We start from the raw sequence: 16,847 nt of genomic DNA, 5'->3' as shown, positions 1-16,847 counted from the left end.
AACAAAGGTATTGTGTCCAACTACAACTTAAAAAAAAAAAAAAAAAACTGCACTGTGTGTTTACCTTATTTCCTGCCACAAGTACAAATTTTGTTAAAAGTACGTGGGACTTTTTTCTAAGTTTTTACATATCGTAATACCTTTTAAACCTTAACCTAGGAATTTGCAATAGAGGTTTCATTGATTCAGAAATTACTAAGAATTTAGAGAAGTTATAACATCGAAATTATTAATCTTATATGTAACTTTTTTGACCTGTTTGGAAATTGGACAGTTATTGAAAGTTGCAGAACATTAAGTAATTTTTTTAAATCCCTGATATATATTTTAAATCTGAAAATGAAAACAGTAAACTTCATCATAATTTTTAAAGAGCTGTATTGATGCAATGTTTGCAAATCCCCAAAGCCTCAGGAAAATAATCTAAATGGTTCATTATTTAGCTTATTGAACTTTGCTGCAGTTAGGTTGACGGATGATAGCAATGTTTCCCAATCACCCAAGTACCGTTTTAAAAGCATTTTTTATTGAATAAAGTGCTTAGGATATTGCACCCTGGAGCTTTATTTAGGGAAATGGTTCGATTGATGTTTTCTGTTTAACCTCAGCTTTGACCTATCACAACATATATGGTTAATAAGCTGCAGCATCATTTAAGAGACCTGACTAGTTCCATGCATTCCTTATCAACGCCACACTCTTACAGCCCTCTTGGTTATGGTGCCAGTGTCATCTCATCCAGAGAAAGAGTGTCATTTGTTAGGCAGAATGCCCTGGTGTTTGAGTCTCTGGCTGCCACCGTTGGCTGTTCTTCACAGTGTATGCAGCCTTGCTTCCCATTTTCCTAGAAGCAGAAAGGATCTTTTATCTTACCTACACATGCACACAGATGAATTTTTATTAAACAAATAATGGAATTCTGGAGGAATTCATCATAAGTGCAAAGGTCCTTGCTTGCAGTGGTGTGAGTACCGGGACGCTGGAGGTGTGCAGAGAGTGGCACTGGTGTCTGTGTGGACAGCCTTGTGGTGTTCAGGACGGGAGGCTGCTTATGCCCTGCCCATTGTTTCTTATGATAAGGGATCAATATTTCATTTTCTCTAGGAGAGCAGAAGGTTCTGCTTCCTGTCGTTTGTCTCTCTCCAGGCTCAGCATAGCCCCAGCCGAGAGATGTCAAGTGCTCCCTGGAAATTCCTTCCTGATTTACAGCCCGTCCCTGTGGTTGGCACACCCATCCCGTGCAGTTGCAGTAAGCCTGTGTGGAGTACATACATGTCTTATGTGATCATGAAGGTCTTTAGCTCAGGTCCTCCAAGGATCGGGGCCTAGTAGGACAGGCCTCAGAGACTCTGCTGTTCTGGTCCAAGCAGGTTGGCTGTGGATTTTAATGTCCGCCTGGCTCTATAGCACCCTTTCCCCACTGTGGCTACATGTCCTCCCAGCAGTAAGTTCTGCGTTTAAATATCATGCCAAAATGTGGCTATCGTTGCCTTGCTTCAGCACTGATGTGCAAGAATCAGCTAGAATTAATGACAAACCACAAGTGGGTTACTTAAAAATAGAGGAACATTACGTCCTAATAGCATTGCTTTTGGATTTACAGAAGTCAGTGCTAATATATGGGGCGTGCTGTATTTTTTAATTCACTTTATTGTGTGTGCCCATTGAAGCAAGACTAATTGTGGTGTCTGTCAATATATTTGTGAGGCGCAAATCACTGTCAGTGGCACAAAGCCTTCACTCTGCGACCTTCAGGACCAGTGGAGAGTAAATACTACGGGGCCTGTCTGTGAATATCGATCAGCAGCTTTTCCAGATGATCAGATTGCATTTTAAGTTAATAATCCTATTAAATTAGAACAGCGATTGTGATAACCACAATCAAAAATGATGAGTTGTCAGTGATTAAATTATGATTTATAAAGTACATAGTAAAAATGTATTCTCAGAGCAGAGCTGGCAGCCACATGTATATAATTGCTAATATGATAAGGGAAATTCTGCTAGGCTTTTCAAGAATAATTGCACAGAAGGTTCTGGATAATGGAATTACAGAGGAAAATTGATAAAATCTTGCTCCGTGTTTTACTTCCTCCGTGTGAGGTGACTCTTGGGTGTACCTTTCTGCACTGCTTGCTCAGTGTGACTGACTGTGGAAACACAGAGCTGGGCCCAGCTGCCCAGTGGCCTGTGGAGAAGGTGACAGCTCAGGCTCTCACATGAGAAGGTTTTTTTTTTTTTTTTTTTGGTACTAGGGATTGAACTCAGGGGCACTCAACCACTGGGCCACATCCCCAGCCCTGTTTGGTATTTTATTTAGAGACAGGGTCTTACTGAGTTGCTTAGCACCTCACTTTTGCTGAGGCTGGCTTTGAACTCACCATCCTCCTGCCTCAGCCTCCTGAGCTGCTGGGATGACAGGCGTGTGCCATCGCACCCAGCAAGGCTTTTTTCACACATTTTAGCTATTGGTTTACCTTTGTGTTATTATCAGTGATCACATAATGTTTCAGAAACTTCTAAAATCTCAGTAATCAGAGAAATAGCACTTGAAATACAGTAAGCCTCAATGTTCTCAGCTGTTATTTTATGTTTCAGAGAAAAATATCCCAGGGATTATGTCCTGTTATGTCAGGCAGCAGTGAATTCCATTCTAATATAGATGCACTTGGTGACTGTTTGATAAGCCACTCTCCCAGTGTTTTGAGTACTTAACAACATTGTCTAAACAGATAAGCCAAGTAACAGGGCTAGAACCTCAATCTCACCAGAAAGCCATGCTTGAGTACAAGACAGGCTTGGCCACTGTGTGTCCAGTGGGGTGGCCTCTGGCATCCCTGACGTCACCCAGACAAAAGGCAAAGGGGCCAGGGTTGTGGCGCAGTGACAGGAGTGCTTTCCTAGCATGTCTGGGTCCTGAGTTCTATTCCCAGTACCACCCAAAAAGGAGCAGGGAGTGGGGACGGGGGATGTTCACTGTCAGCTCCCAAATGCAAGGGCTGTGCTGACTGGAAGAATAAGCAGCCAGAGGCCTTCTGAGCCAGACCTGGGAGTTGCCACACACTCCTGTGTGTATCCTGTTAAAAGACACCACACGCAGTGTGCAGTCTGGCCAGGCACAGAGAAGGGTGACCTCAGCAGAGCCTGTTAAGAGGGCTGCTGTCCAGAGGCCCTGATGGAAAGCTCTCAGGAAGCACCAAGGGGTGTCCAGTGCGAGGGGTAGCCAGGGAGGCTCCAGTTCCTCTGCATGGGAATGCTTTGCAGTCCACCAAGAAAGGGGAACATTTGACTTTGCATCCAACCAGAATTAGGGAGAAAAAAAAAGACAAGAACAAAGAGAGAAAAACAGCAAGTGACATTGAGAAAGCAGCTGTTCAGAAGCTAGTTCTTTGGCAGGCTGGTGAAATTGGAAAATCATTGGTAAAAATGGCAGGTGAGGGCTGGGTTGTGGTTCAGTGGCAGAGCACTTGCTTCACACATGTGAGGCCCTGGGTTTGATCCGCAGCACTACATAAAAATAAGTAAACAAAATAAAAATATTGTTAAAAGATAACTGAAAATTTTAAAAATGTATTTTAAAAAATGGCAACTGAAACAAACCTGAATGCAAAAATCTCAGTAGAATAACTAGTCCTAGAAAAATATGAATTAGCAAATTTGGGTCTAAAGAAACCTGAACAGACCAGAGAAAATTTTCAGAAAAACATCAAAACAGCTTTAGAACCAACAGTTTTATAGGTCAATGGTTTTGAGCCACAAATAAGTCCTACGCTGTAAACAACTTTCTGGAGCAAGAAGTTTCCAGAGCCATCCAGCTCATCCTAGGAAGCCACCTTCATCCTAACCCTGAAGTCTTACCAAGATTGTGTGTGTGTGTGATTATATATACATTACTAGAAAGAAATTTACAGGTGACTCTTATGAATAGAGGTAGAAGTCCTAAAAGACAATATTGAGTTAAATCTTACGGTATATTAAATGAATAATATGTTATGGCCAAGTAGCAAGTATAAGAAGGATTCGGTGGTTAATACAACTTTACAAATCAGGTCATTGGAGACTCCGGAAAAAAAATATTTATGTTAAAATTCAGTAAATATTTTTGATCAAAACAAAACTAGCTCAGAAATATCTGATGGTAGTAAATTCAAACCAGAAAGGCACTTTGCTCACATGGCTTGTGAAGGCAGTTCCCCCGGTATGCTCCAGAGGTGCCCCACAACCATTTCTGCTACAGTGAACACAAGACAAGCTCATCTGTGATCTCCAGTGCCACTGAGCACCGCAGGAGAGTCCTTGGTCTGCATTCCGTGCTGGAAGGGTCGCTAGTACCAGGAGGACTACTGGGAGGAGCACTGGGCCAGCCTTGGTGGCTTTACCCCCTACCTCGGGAGGTAGCTCATGAGCCAGAGTGAACAGAGGGCATGTTCCCATGTGTTGCTGATGGCACATCTTCCCCAAAGCTCCCCAGTGCTCACTGAAATGCCCTAAGGTACCTCAGATCCCATTTCTACTACAGCAGTTCTATTTTAATTCTAAACCTTCCTACAAGGACACTCTAGGCCATATGGCTTTAGTAGTAAATTCTGCCACATTAATGGGGAAATAAGACCCATTCTATACAAACTCTTCTGAAACATAAAGGGGAAAGGACACTTCTCAGGTAATTTATGCTGCCATTGTTAAACTGATACCAAAATCAGATGAAGGTAGTAGAAAAAAGACTGCAGTATCACTTGGGACACAGGTACAAACATCTGTCACCAAATATAAGCAGGTAATATCCAACAGCATGGTTCTGTAGTCACATCAAACACAGATCATGGGTGAGGGTCACACCATCTGAAACAAATAACCTCTCTGTGCATTAGGAGAGAAGGAGAAATCTTCAGCTTCATGAGGAGCATCTGTGAAAAGCCCTGTGGTCAGCATGACAGTGGAGGAAAACAGGATTTCTTTAGATGTGCAGAGCAAGGCAAAGATGTCCTCTCACACCAGCCAGTCTGCATTGTACGCAAGCTCCTGGCCAGAGCAGCAGGAGGAAAGGAGAAGTTCGAGGTGTACCACTTGGAGCAGAGCAATGAGTCTACCCTTCTTCGTAGATGATGTGATCATCTGCATAGAAAATCCCAAAGACTGCAAAAGTCACATAGATCTAAAAATGCATTTACCAAGAGTATACATTATGACGTCCACATACAAAAATAAGTTGTGAGCAACTGAAAACTGGATGCTCAAGGAATTGAACACAGAAAGGCCGCCTTTTAAAGAGTGCTCAAAACAACTGGACAGCCATATACCAAAACAGCTTCCCCCATGCCTCTTGCCAACTATAGCAGTTACTTTAAATGGGACATTGAAAGGAAAGTGAGGAACTGGGAGATAGGCAAGCAAGAAATGAAAGACCAGGCCGGGATATACACGAGAGTTTGTTGGTCAGAGCTGACTAATAAAGGCCATCTCTCCATAGCTGGAGAGAGGCAAAGCAGGCTTGAGTCCTGGGACTTTTATGGGTCAGGCTCAGGGATTAGAGCCAGGTGAGTCCTAATGCTGGAGATTATAGGTGGGGTTGGTCTGAGGGAGTGGAGGGCCTTTCTCAGAAAAGCCCTTGGGCAGGAAAGCAAAACTTTTTCTTAAGATGGCCATCCAGATGCTAAGCAAGGACCTTACCTTAAACTCAGATTAAAACCTGAAGGACTAAAGTTTGCAGAAGCAAACTAGGACAGATATTTGTAGCCTTAAGCTAGTTAGGCAGTGATTTTTCAGGACACAGAAAGCACAGATAACAAAAGGAAAAATTGATTAATTTGATTTCAGAATAAAAATCTTACATTCTTCAGAAGACATTTTTAAGAAAATGAAGACAAGCCACGAACTTGTAGAAATCATTTGCAAAATACATATATCTGTAAAAGACTGGTAAACAAAACACATGAATTTCAACTCAATTAAAAAAAAAAACTGTTTAACCTTGGCAAGAGATTTGAACAACTATATCACCAAAGAGATAGGGTTATAGGCCACGAAAAAACTGCATGTGGGATTTAATACAGAGAGGTATTAGGGTGCCCAGAGAGATCTGTATGTATGGGGGTGAGCCTGCCACTGTCCCAATCAGAAGACACTTGCCTCTGCTCCTTGGAGAAGTGGCTGGTTCTAGGACTGGGTTACAAGTGACAAGGTGAACTTTGAGAATCTGATAGTGCCAGAAAATAAAGAAATGCTCCAAATATGAAGCAGTTGACAAAACCCCACCACCTTGCTGAGATTATGTCCAGTGGACACTGGAGCCAACTGAAAAAGCTCCCAGTGGCTGGAGCTGGGACAACTTAAGTATCAAAGTAGGAAAAGCATGATTGGATTAGAACCCAAAGTATAGAATGAGTGTGAATGAGTCCTCACTGGTGTGAATAAGTGACTGTAAATAAACTGAAGTGAACGCATAGATCTCCCGCTACAGAGGAATTCCTGTGCAGAAGAGGAGAGTATAGTTCCCCACTCTTTCGGTCGAAGAGAACAGTGTTGAACAGGGGAAATAAAAGTCACTTTCAGTGGAGACAGCTACAGACACACCTAACCAGGTGATCTAGAGCCAACACCAGCAGCTGCGTCATCCTGGATCAGATCTGAAGATCTGTTCTTGTTAGTGGAGGAGCAGGCTGAACAAATGTTAGCTGCAGGGTGGGCTGAACACTCGACCCTCACCCGTCTGGTTCCTTATTGCTTGTTTGCCTCAAGGCTGAACCCTCAACCCCACTCAAGACTGAACCTTCGACCTCCACCCGTCTGGTGCAACAGAAACCCACATCTGACCCTTCCCCCTGAAGGCAGAAGATGACATCCTTAGCAACTACTTATGATCCAATCACTGTACGCCAACAAGTCAGCTTGCAGACCCAAAGACCCCATTAGATTTTGGCTGTAAAAACTCTCTCCTCCTGGGCACCCCACCTCTTGCATGCGTGTTCTCTCTCTTGCGCTTTGCTCGATTCTCTCTCTCTCTCTCTCTCTCTCTCTCCCCCCCCTTCTCTCTCTCTCTCCCCCCCCTTCTCTCTCTCTCTCCCTCCCCCTCTTTCTTCTCTCTCTCTCTCCCCCTCCCCCTCTTTCTTCTCTCTCTCTCTCTTGCGCTTTGCCCAATCCCTCTCTTTCTTCTCTCTTTCCCTGTTCTCTTTCTCTCTCTTCCTCTTCCTTCCCTATTAATCAGACACTGCTGCAGTAAAGATCTCTTGGTCTCTCTGAGTGTCATGGTCACTTTCCTTTCACTTCTGGGGTCTTCCTCCCCATTTTACACATAACCCAGGCTAACCCTGAGGATACATCAACAGACTCACATCGAGGGATATTTTACGGAAGAACATTCAACCAGTTCTTTAAAACTGTCACATCATCATCCAGCACAGTCCCGCAATCCCAGCAGCTCAGAGCCTCAGGTAGGAGGATTGCAAGTAATTTAGCAAGGCCCTAGGTAAATTAGTGAGATTCTGCCTTAAAAAATAAAAGGGCTGGGGATTCTCTCAGTGGTTAAGTGCCTCAGAGCTCAGTCCTTGTCCCTTGTCTCACACACACACAAAACAAAACTTTGACGTCATCAAAATACAAGGAAAATTTGAGAAATTTTCTAAGAGATATGGATCCTGGATGGAATGCTGGAACAGAAAGAGGAGTTCTGTGAAAACTGTTGCCAAAAGCTTGGTCCTTGTCCAATGCCAATCTAATAACAAGGACATGACTTTGAGAAAAAGGAAAAAGAAGGTTTATTGCTTTGCTAGCAAAGGAGAAACACAGGGACTCCTGTCCCAGAGGCTGTGATTCTTCCCATCAGCAGGAACAAGGGGCTTTTAAAGAGGTGACTCAGAGGCTACATTCCACATGCTCTCTGTTGGAGCTGTAATTTCACTTGTTAATTTGGGAGATTGTCATTTTTGAGAGCTTCTGGTGCTGTCCCCAAGGTCTGGATTACTTGTTCCTGTGGTGGGTGAGTGCTCAAGGACAGGTAACTCTGCCTAGGATGGGGAAGAAAGGTAATCCTGTTTCCCCTGAGATTAGGGATGGCGAGAGATTAAGGAGGAGCAGGGGAAAGAGGAAGAGAAAGAAATATGTCCATTTTAAAAGGGTTGTTGGACTGGGGTTGTGGCTCATTTTTTGGTAGAGCACTTGCCTGGCATGTGTGAGACCCTAGGTTTGATCCTCAGGACCACATATAAATTTTAAAAAAAAAAGTAAAAAGATCCTTGGCAACTAAAAAATATATTTTAAAATTTTTAAAAAGTAAATAGAGCAGCAAGGGCTATATTCAAAACATAAATTTGACCACTGTTACAAAACTGAGGCCATCTGAGCAAACTATGGTTTTTAAGTTTTTAAAAATATAACCTGCTCTTTGCTCAGATCTTACTGATAACTTGAGAACACACTGATGTGTCCACCCTGAAAAAAAAAAAAAACTACCAAATAAGTGTTGAGAGTTTTTTCTAAAGCTTTCGGTCCTTTTTTGTGATGATTTCACAGTAACGGCTGAAGCAGTTTTTCTCTTCCTGCTATTCCATCTTGTATTTCTGTAATGTAAGACTGTAGTGTAATTGCACATGTGGCATGATTTCAGACCTTACAAGGTCATTTGGTGACATTTCCTTAGCAGGGCTAGGAGCACAGTCCAGGGTTGTGTCTTCTTTTACTTTTGTCCTCTGAAATGGGAATAATGTTAAGATGGAGCACACAGATTTCATCACCATTCCATTGCCATTCTGGCAAGAGTGAGTGTTCCAAACTGCCCTTTCACCAAGACCTGCTTAGGACTTTCCTGGGGTGTTCTTTATCGTTGATACCATTGGTTACCAGTGACCAGTCCTGCTCCCTCACATGTTGAAGGTGTAGCCTTAGAGGAACACGCCAAGGCAAGCACATAAAGCAGGATTCATTTAAAAAGGGGTAACATGTTACCTTCTCCCCAAGAGGGAGAAGGGGCCATAGCTGGTGTCCTGGTGTACCAAGAAGCGAGGCCTTCTGTCTTCTTTACATGTCCTAGGCTTGCTGTGTTCTCCTGCTCTCTTCCCCTTAGCTCTTCTTCCTGACTAGGCCCAGGAAAAGCTCAGTAGGATGGCCCAAAGGTGGGAAACAGGTGGGCTGAAGGGGAAATTGCTGGATGGAGCAGCCCTGGACACGTTGCTTTAGAAATGTACATGCAGTTTATTATCAATTATTTATTTATCACAATGCTAGTGATTGAGGCCAGGGGCCTCATGTACACTGGGCGAGGGCTGTACCACTAAGCCCCATCTCCAGTCCCAAAAGTGTGTGAATTTTAATCACTTAAAATCTCGGAATAGAATCAAACTGTCTGTGCCACTGACATTTTCCTTGCTTTTGTTTCTGTATTTAACATCACTGGATGTAGTTTATTTCTCAGAGTCTTCTAAGAAAGACACCACTGATGTATTCACATACATAGAATTCTAGAAGGCTTCTCACTCCTCAACTCCCCATTAACTCTATGCCAGTCCCAGCGCAGCAGACCTGCTAGAGCTGGCCTAGGATGTGGCATCTAAGCCTGCCTGCCTTCCACAAGGAAGCCAGGCCTGTGTGATTCTGAATGCGGGCATGAATTCATAGCAGCAGCTTTGAAGGTATCCCTGGTCCTCCTCTGAGGTTACTTCTTTATATACTTAATCCAGAAGTATTTTTTTATTATTATTAGTTGTTCAAAACATTACAAAGCTCTTGACATATCATACGTTTGATTCAAGCAGATTATGAACTCCCATTTTTACCCCGTATACATATTGCAGATTCACATCCACTTTTTTACATACTGCCATTTTCTGCCCAACACCAAGCCAGTTAAATTAGGATAGTAATTAATGCATCTCTCTTGTGAAAAACTTGAATACTTTTTTTTCTGGTTGGCATTATATAGTTAATCCTCAAGATGATTGCTGATTAAAGACATTTGGATGGAACACTGCGCTAGGTGTAGGATTTTTCTTACAAGCTGCTAACTCAAAGGGGTGTGAAACCAAGCGTAAACTAAACAATAAACAGATGTAGTCGCCAAATATAGAATGCCTGGGTCTGACTTCAGTGGGGCACCCTGAGATGATAGGGTGTCTGTGGAAAGGTACAATTTATAGGTCACAGCATAATGGGAACCTTTCACTGTGCAAATTGAAAATTAACCTTGGGAGTATTGGGTCATTTGCAGTTTCTGAAGAAGTCGTACTGGAAAAACGTGTAGCATTTCCATCTCATTTCAGGTGTGCTCTCCTCCCTCCTGGCAGAGTTGGTTCTGTTGTCATCCTTGTGGTTTTTTTCAAAACTGTAATTTGGAATTTGTTGCTGATGTGCTCAATTACAGGACTGGATCATCACAGATGATTTTAGCCTCTCGGTACACTTCAGTCTCTTAGTAACACCCTGGAGGCTCAGAGTAGAGTTCCGATTCCAGTTCCTATCCTCTCGGCACTGGTGATGGGCCAGCAGGGGACACCAGTGCCGAGAGGATAGGCACATGTTGCTGCTGCTGTATGGCACACTTCCTGTACCCAAAACCTAGGGTACAGGAAGCCATCTGATATTCTCAAGGGCACACATTCCTGCAGCCCAGCCAAGTCCTGCAAGTAGGAGTTTCTAGCCCTTGCATCCCTGCCCCCGGGAGATGACGGCCTCCTGGCTACTGTGACCTGCGGGCTTTGTCAGTGCATGCATAGAGGGTAAGCCCTTCACCACCGGCTCGCAGGACTTGAGAACTTGTGGTTTTCCACAGCATTTGAGAAGCATTAAGCATGCCATCTGTTACTGTTTGTATGATTTCTCTTCTGGGAAGAGTACACAGAGATCTTACTGAGATCATCAAAATGGACAAAATTTGCTGATTTCACTTATTTTCCACAAAAGGGAGAAGTATCTGTTACATATGGAGAGCGGGGAGCTTGGAGCTGATAAGGTGAAATTCCAGTCCTCTCAGAGCAGCCTGCTGTCAGTAGGCAGCACTTCAGTGTGACTCAACTTGCCCAGAATACACCAGGAGGCCGGGTCCGGGCCTCATGTCCTGTCCTGCCTCCTTGGGCTTCACATTCCAGCCTGTTGAGTACCCTCTCCACATCCAAGAGCCACCACCTGTGTAAGGACACGGATATTAAGCAGATCAGGTCAAGGTTATATTCTTTCCCAGAGTTTAACTCTCAGGCCAGTACTGGGGCTACAACCGGTGCACCCAGGTGTCCTGGCCTTACATGCAGGTTATTAAAGAGAGACATAATGCTCCTCTCTTAAATAAAAAAGCTGATTACTTAATTTCATTGTGTTGCTCTTAACAAAATAATAATATTCTGTGCAGTTAAATCTCCTTACTTGGCTTTCTAATATCAGCTAAGTGTTGATTTCTATTACTTTAAACATAATATTTTTCCAAACAGTTCAGGCCGAGAAAGAATCCAGACACTGCATGGCCATTGCTGTTGCAGAAAGCAGGTCCTTGAGTTGTGCTCAGCAACTCAGGTCTCGGCATGGACCAGAGAGGAGTGCAGCAGATGAGGCCTTGGAGCACACCCCCAAGCCCTGTGGTTCCAGGAGGCGGCCCTGATGATGCAGGCGTGGGTGGTGTGCAGTGGGTTAACGCCCTCCTTGTATCTAGGGCAGGACTAGTATTCTACTTGGGAACAGCAACTGGTACCCCAAATCATGTTCTGTTTTCTGAAGAACTCAGATGGAGAAAGGCTGTTTGGTTCCCCATCCCTCGCCTTTTTTAGAGAAATGTATTTTTGACTTTGTAACTGAAATAAAAATATTAGACCATTATAATTTCACTCTCAATCCTGAATTTCTAGAATTATTCTATTCCATTTACCAGAAGCTAACTCCACTATGTAAACTTTTTTTTTTTTAAATATCAGAACATTATAAGAGGTAGTTTTATCTCTGCTCCAGCAACTACATTCAATTTATAACTAGTAATTTTAAAATGCATTCATTTTTATGCATCTTTATTATCCTACAACAATAGGATACCAACCCTATGGTAACCTTATCCAGTTTGTTGTTGGCCCAGTGAAGCGATGGATAGCCGAGAGAGAGCAGAGGAGCTTCCTCCCACTGCCTGGGACAGGCGTTTGGCACCCTAGTCTTCGGCTATGCTCCTACACTTTGCCCCAAGCCGTCAGCGGTCCTGGGAAGTGCTCGATTGCTTTTGCCCACTGTCCCTCACTCTCCCTGCCCTATGCCGCACACACTCCCAGCACCGAAAGCATCCCATCTCTGGAAGTCTTACTGGAAGTATCCTGCAGTTGGGTTTGTGGCAAGTTATTAGAAAACCTGATTTTAAAAATGATTTCCTGATCTACCCAAGAGAACATATCAAGTGGGACGTGTGAGCAAGGGCTGAGTACACAGCTCGGTGCTCTGAACATCCACTGACCATTCTGGTGTTGGTGTTGGTCTCTTGTCCTCCTGAACCTGGCCACCGTACACTCAAGGCACCAAGATTATAGGGATGCAGGCATTGCCTGCTCCAGAATCCTAACCTGAGCAGTCAGCCTCGGAACGAGAGCTGCTAAGAATTTTTCCACAGCCTCACCAGATATTAAGATTCAATTGATAACATCCTGAACACAGCCAGAATTTTAAATGTCCCTGAGATGACTCGCGTCTCAAAATCCAAAATGAGATCCTAACAGCATAGGTGGCAGTGAGACTTGAAAGCAGGGGTGAGCTCACCCTGCCTCTGAGAGACTTGAGCTCCGAGGGACCCGCCCAGTCAGGCCCTGGGAGCTGTGACATTGCTGGCCAGTGACAAGGCTGTGCCTTCAGAGCAAAGGTGAAGGGTACCCAACCTTGGGAAGCTGCAGAGCACAGAGCTGGTCTTGTGGGCATGCTGTGACAGTCTCCAACCCTGGCAGCATGTTCATCGCAGAGGGTGTTCCCGTTGGGTAACATTCTCTCGGCCACTGCCAAGCTTGGTGTGCCATTAACTGACCAGCTGTCCCGTGATAAGGCTCCTCAGAAAGACAGGCATTCTTTTCCAGAAAGTGCTTGATTGTCATAAAATACTTAACATACAATATTAACTTTAGAAAATATCTTCTTATGAGTTTTAAATTTTAATAAGTTATTAAAGTAACTCTAAGTAAGAATAAGTAAGAGCAGCTCCTATTGTTTAGTACCTACACACACCAAAGACTCAGCTTACATTTCTTCAGCCTTAGGACAGCTTGCAGAAGCATATTTCCACCTGGCAGAGCTGGAATTGAACTGGTGAGGTGAAGAGACTGTGCGGAGCTACTGGCTGGCCTGGGCAGACTCAGAGCCCAGGCTGCCCTCTACAGGCCTGATCTGCAGGCTCCGGCTTTTCGTCCCCTTCAGGTCGGAAGATATTCCACGTAGACACATTCATGTAGTTGGTCAGACACCAATTTCTCTCTCATGTTGGAAAAAAATAGGGATAAACAAAATTCAGATTACTTGCTCCCTTCTAGGGTTTAAACATGACTAGCTGTAGGGAGCTCATCGACACAGAGTACAAAAGGAAGCCTTCATGGTGCATAATGGACCATGTTACACAGCAGGCCAAGGGACTTTCTGCCACATTGCTTATTGCTCACCTGTATGTAATATGGCACAGAAATGAAAAGTTCTAGACACTGCAGTTTCTCTGCCTTCATGTGTCTGGGGACACTTTGCATGCAAGGTACCATGTCCTCTGGGCACAGCGTCCCCAAGGCAGTCAGACCTCACACTGTGGTCTCTTCAGGTCGCACTGGTGCGGTGGACAGAAAGTGTCGGGCTCACTCTGGTCAGCAGGGACCTCACCTCCATGCAGCTGAAGACGCCTGGCGGCCAGGTCCTGACCTACTGCATCCTGCAGGTGTTCCCCTTCACCTCGGAGAGCAAGCGGATGGGCATCATCGTCAGGGTATGCTGCCGCTTGTGCTGGGCCCGGAGACACTTCAGTGTGCTTTGTGTGGACAGCTTGAGCGGTTCCTTTTTTAATCTTTTAAAGCAGATACAAAATCCTCCCTCTCCACAAAAAAAGGTTAAAGTTAAGTACGTATTCGCTTTGTGCTTGTTATGGTTTTTTAAAAAATAAAACAAAATCTAAACTAATAATTTATGAGTGAGACACCAGAGTGGCCATAATGACATAAAATACCTGGTGATGTGAAACATCTGTTCCTAACACTGCTAAGGGAGAATAAGTAAAAGATGTTACTAATTTTCAAAATCAGCTAGTTGTTTTGTGTTTAACAAAAGTAACGTAACAAAAAGTTTAACTTAATAATGATTTTTAACCATAAAGTTTCTGTATGTACCTGTGTTCAGCTTTTCTTAGCAAATAACAATAAAAAATATTTGGAAGTTTGTTAAACAGGAAAGCATTTGATCAGACTTTGATGCTTACAGTATAGCCCAAGTCATTTATTCATTAACAGAATTTGTTTCAAAAATTTCCTCCCAGCATCTCAAGTGTGTAGTGATTTTCCCGATTCTTACTGCATTGCGTGTAAAGGCGCCTGTCACTTGGAAAGCAAGCAGCTTCCCACAGGGAAGGCATTGTTAAGAGTTGTTTTTTTTCGGTGCATTTTCTATTAGACCAGCAGTTATTTGCAAGGAGCTAGATAGCCCAACTGTCCCCGTGTTTATTTTGACTCCATACAGGATGAGTCCACAGCAGAAATCACATTCTACATGAAGGGTGCTGACGTCGCTATGTCCTCCATCGTCCAGTACAATGACTGGCTGGAAGAGGAGGTAAGTGAGCCACGCTTGGCACTGTGCAGCCACACATGTTCGTGGAACTTAGGAAACATCAGATGACCGAAAAATTGTCTCCTCCCCACAGCTTGGGAGACACTGGTGTCATTGGAGTAGGTCAAGGTACAGAGATGTCAGACCAGGTCCTGGAAGGGTTCCAGGGGTGGTGTCATTTCCCACCAGATTGTTCTGAGTAGTCATGGTTCTCATACTGGTTAAGCAAAAAGGATAAGGCCCTAGTTAATCATGAGGCTTTCTATACAATTAACTATTGCTGTTTTGTTTGTAAAATCATGTGGATGTGCACCAGGAGCCCCTTATAGAGAATAATTTTATGTGTAATACTGAAAGTATAGAAAACATCATCAGTCATTCACTAGAGAGCTGTGAAATAGCACTGTGTGTTTAAACAAGGTTAGGCTTTAATATGACATCTAGTTAATATGCAAGGAGATTTTAATTCGAATTTTAGTATTATGCTAGTCAGTTCACTTAAAAGTAGAAAATAATGTACATACACCAGTAATCCTAAATTAAATTGAATGAGAGGCTACAATGTATTAAGTTTACATTTTAATTGATAGCTGGGTTTCTGAGTAAAGCCAGACCAGTTGTAATGGCAAGTACAGCCCTTTTCCCTGTTTACATGTTGTTCTGCTGCTCAGAGCTCTCCTGTCAGTGCAGTGACCACACCCAGTGTTCGCATGATATTGGCAATATGAATCAATATCTCCTTCAGGGCACTTTGATTTAATCAGGGACATGAATAAATTAAACTCCCTGAAGACCTAGTAAAATGCCATAAAAATTACTTTTGGTCATAATGATGTGCAATTAATTGTAAAATACTTGTTTAATTTATTTAGCTTTATGAGGTCAAATCAATAAATGTCTTGCAACAGACAGATAATGTCAGATTGTTTTTCACAAAGATAACTTTATTAAAAATCCTATGTACATTTATTTTCTCAGCATTGTGCTTTGTTTCATAGATGAACCTTTTGGCCCTTTGTGGTGTCTTTGCTGTAAACCGTTGTAATCAGAGCCTTTCAGTGTATTAAGAAATAAGCAAAGCAATCACTGCAGGGGTCTGGGTTTGTGCTCTGCTTTTTGTTGCAAGCAGAACCTGGAGTTGGCTTCTTGGCTGCAAACTGTGTTCTCCAGTTGTGCAAGGAAAACACTCTACGTTGATCATATTACAGAAAGCACCATTCTTCAAAATTGAAACATCAGAGTATTCACACATATTAACACACAGAAAAAAAAGTAATGTTCTGGATGAAGGGAGGTGTGGCAGTGATGGGCCTCTTCCCTCTAAACACAGACCCGAATTAGATCCTGATGTGGTGTCCCGGGAGAACAAGCTCAGCCCTCCTCTGTGGTACAGCAACAGTCCCCTCCCTCGTCTACATAGCCTAACCCTGGAAGTTGCTGAACTGGACACTGGGAAGGACTTAGCTCATGAGTGTCTGAGTGGGTAGTATTGGACCCCAGGCTTCTTCCCCAGCCCTTCCTGCCACTGCAGCCTACAGATTTAATACTGGGCATCAGATCCAATAAGCTGGATGAATTAAAAACGTATTTTCAGAAAATCTGGATATTTTAATAATTTTTATTTGCCTATAGACAAACATCTCTTCATCAGATGCTATGCCTGGCTTTATTGGAGGCAGACATCCCACATTCAGCTTCCTAAGAGATGGTAGGGGTGACAAGTGCCTGCCTGTGGCTTGGGGTCTGTGGTGTGCAGAGTTGGGTCTGAACTGTTAATCAGTACACCCCAGGAAGTTCAGGATCCCTGCCCATGCCTAGTTCTAAAGGCCCAAATCCCTAAGTCAGTTGTCTTCACTGCCTGACTGCCTATCACTGTAGGTCTGTTACTGCTGTAGAGATGCAAGATACTTCCTGAACATGTGAGTCATCACAGGGCTTGTGACAGCCTTCGTGGGGGGCATGATTGCTCTCCTTTTCTCACCATTCAGCTATAGCATTCTATAGCCCACCCAACTCACTGTAATTTTTTTAAATTCATTTGCTGAGTACAAAAAAATTGATATAATCCCTTGCATCTTATCATTTCATAATGGAATGAAATTAGAAATCAA

The 16,847-nt window shown here is 43.4% G+C and overlaps 1 protein-coding gene across 5 annotated transcripts in view; it reads left to right on the top strand.

Moving 5' to 3' along the window:
* Positions 1-16,847, top strand: part of Atp9b (ATPase phospholipid transporting 9B (putative)) — a 256,120-nt gene that overhangs the window by 208,921 nt on the left and 30,352 nt on the right. For all 5 annotated transcript variants that reach the window (XM_071602592.1, XM_071602594.1, XM_071602593.1 and 2 more), the window contains 2 exons: positions 13,742-13,903; positions 14,647-14,739. In XM_071602592.1, the coding sequence (XP_071458693.1) occupies positions 13,742-13,903; positions 14,647-14,739 (255 nt within the window). The remainder of the gene's footprint in view (positions 1-13,741; positions 13,904-14,646; positions 14,740-16,847) is intronic.

The sequence above is a fragment of the Marmota flaviventris genome, chromosome 16 (assembly GCF_047511675.1).
Source record: "Marmota flaviventris isolate mMarFla1 chromosome 16, mMarFla1.hap1, whole genome shotgun sequence".
Taxonomy (NCBI): domain Eukaryota; kingdom Metazoa; phylum Chordata; class Mammalia; order Rodentia; family Sciuridae; genus Marmota; species Marmota flaviventris.
The sequence above is the reverse complement of the archived record's forward strand: the minus strand, read 5'-3'. Positions and strand labels throughout refer to the sequence as shown.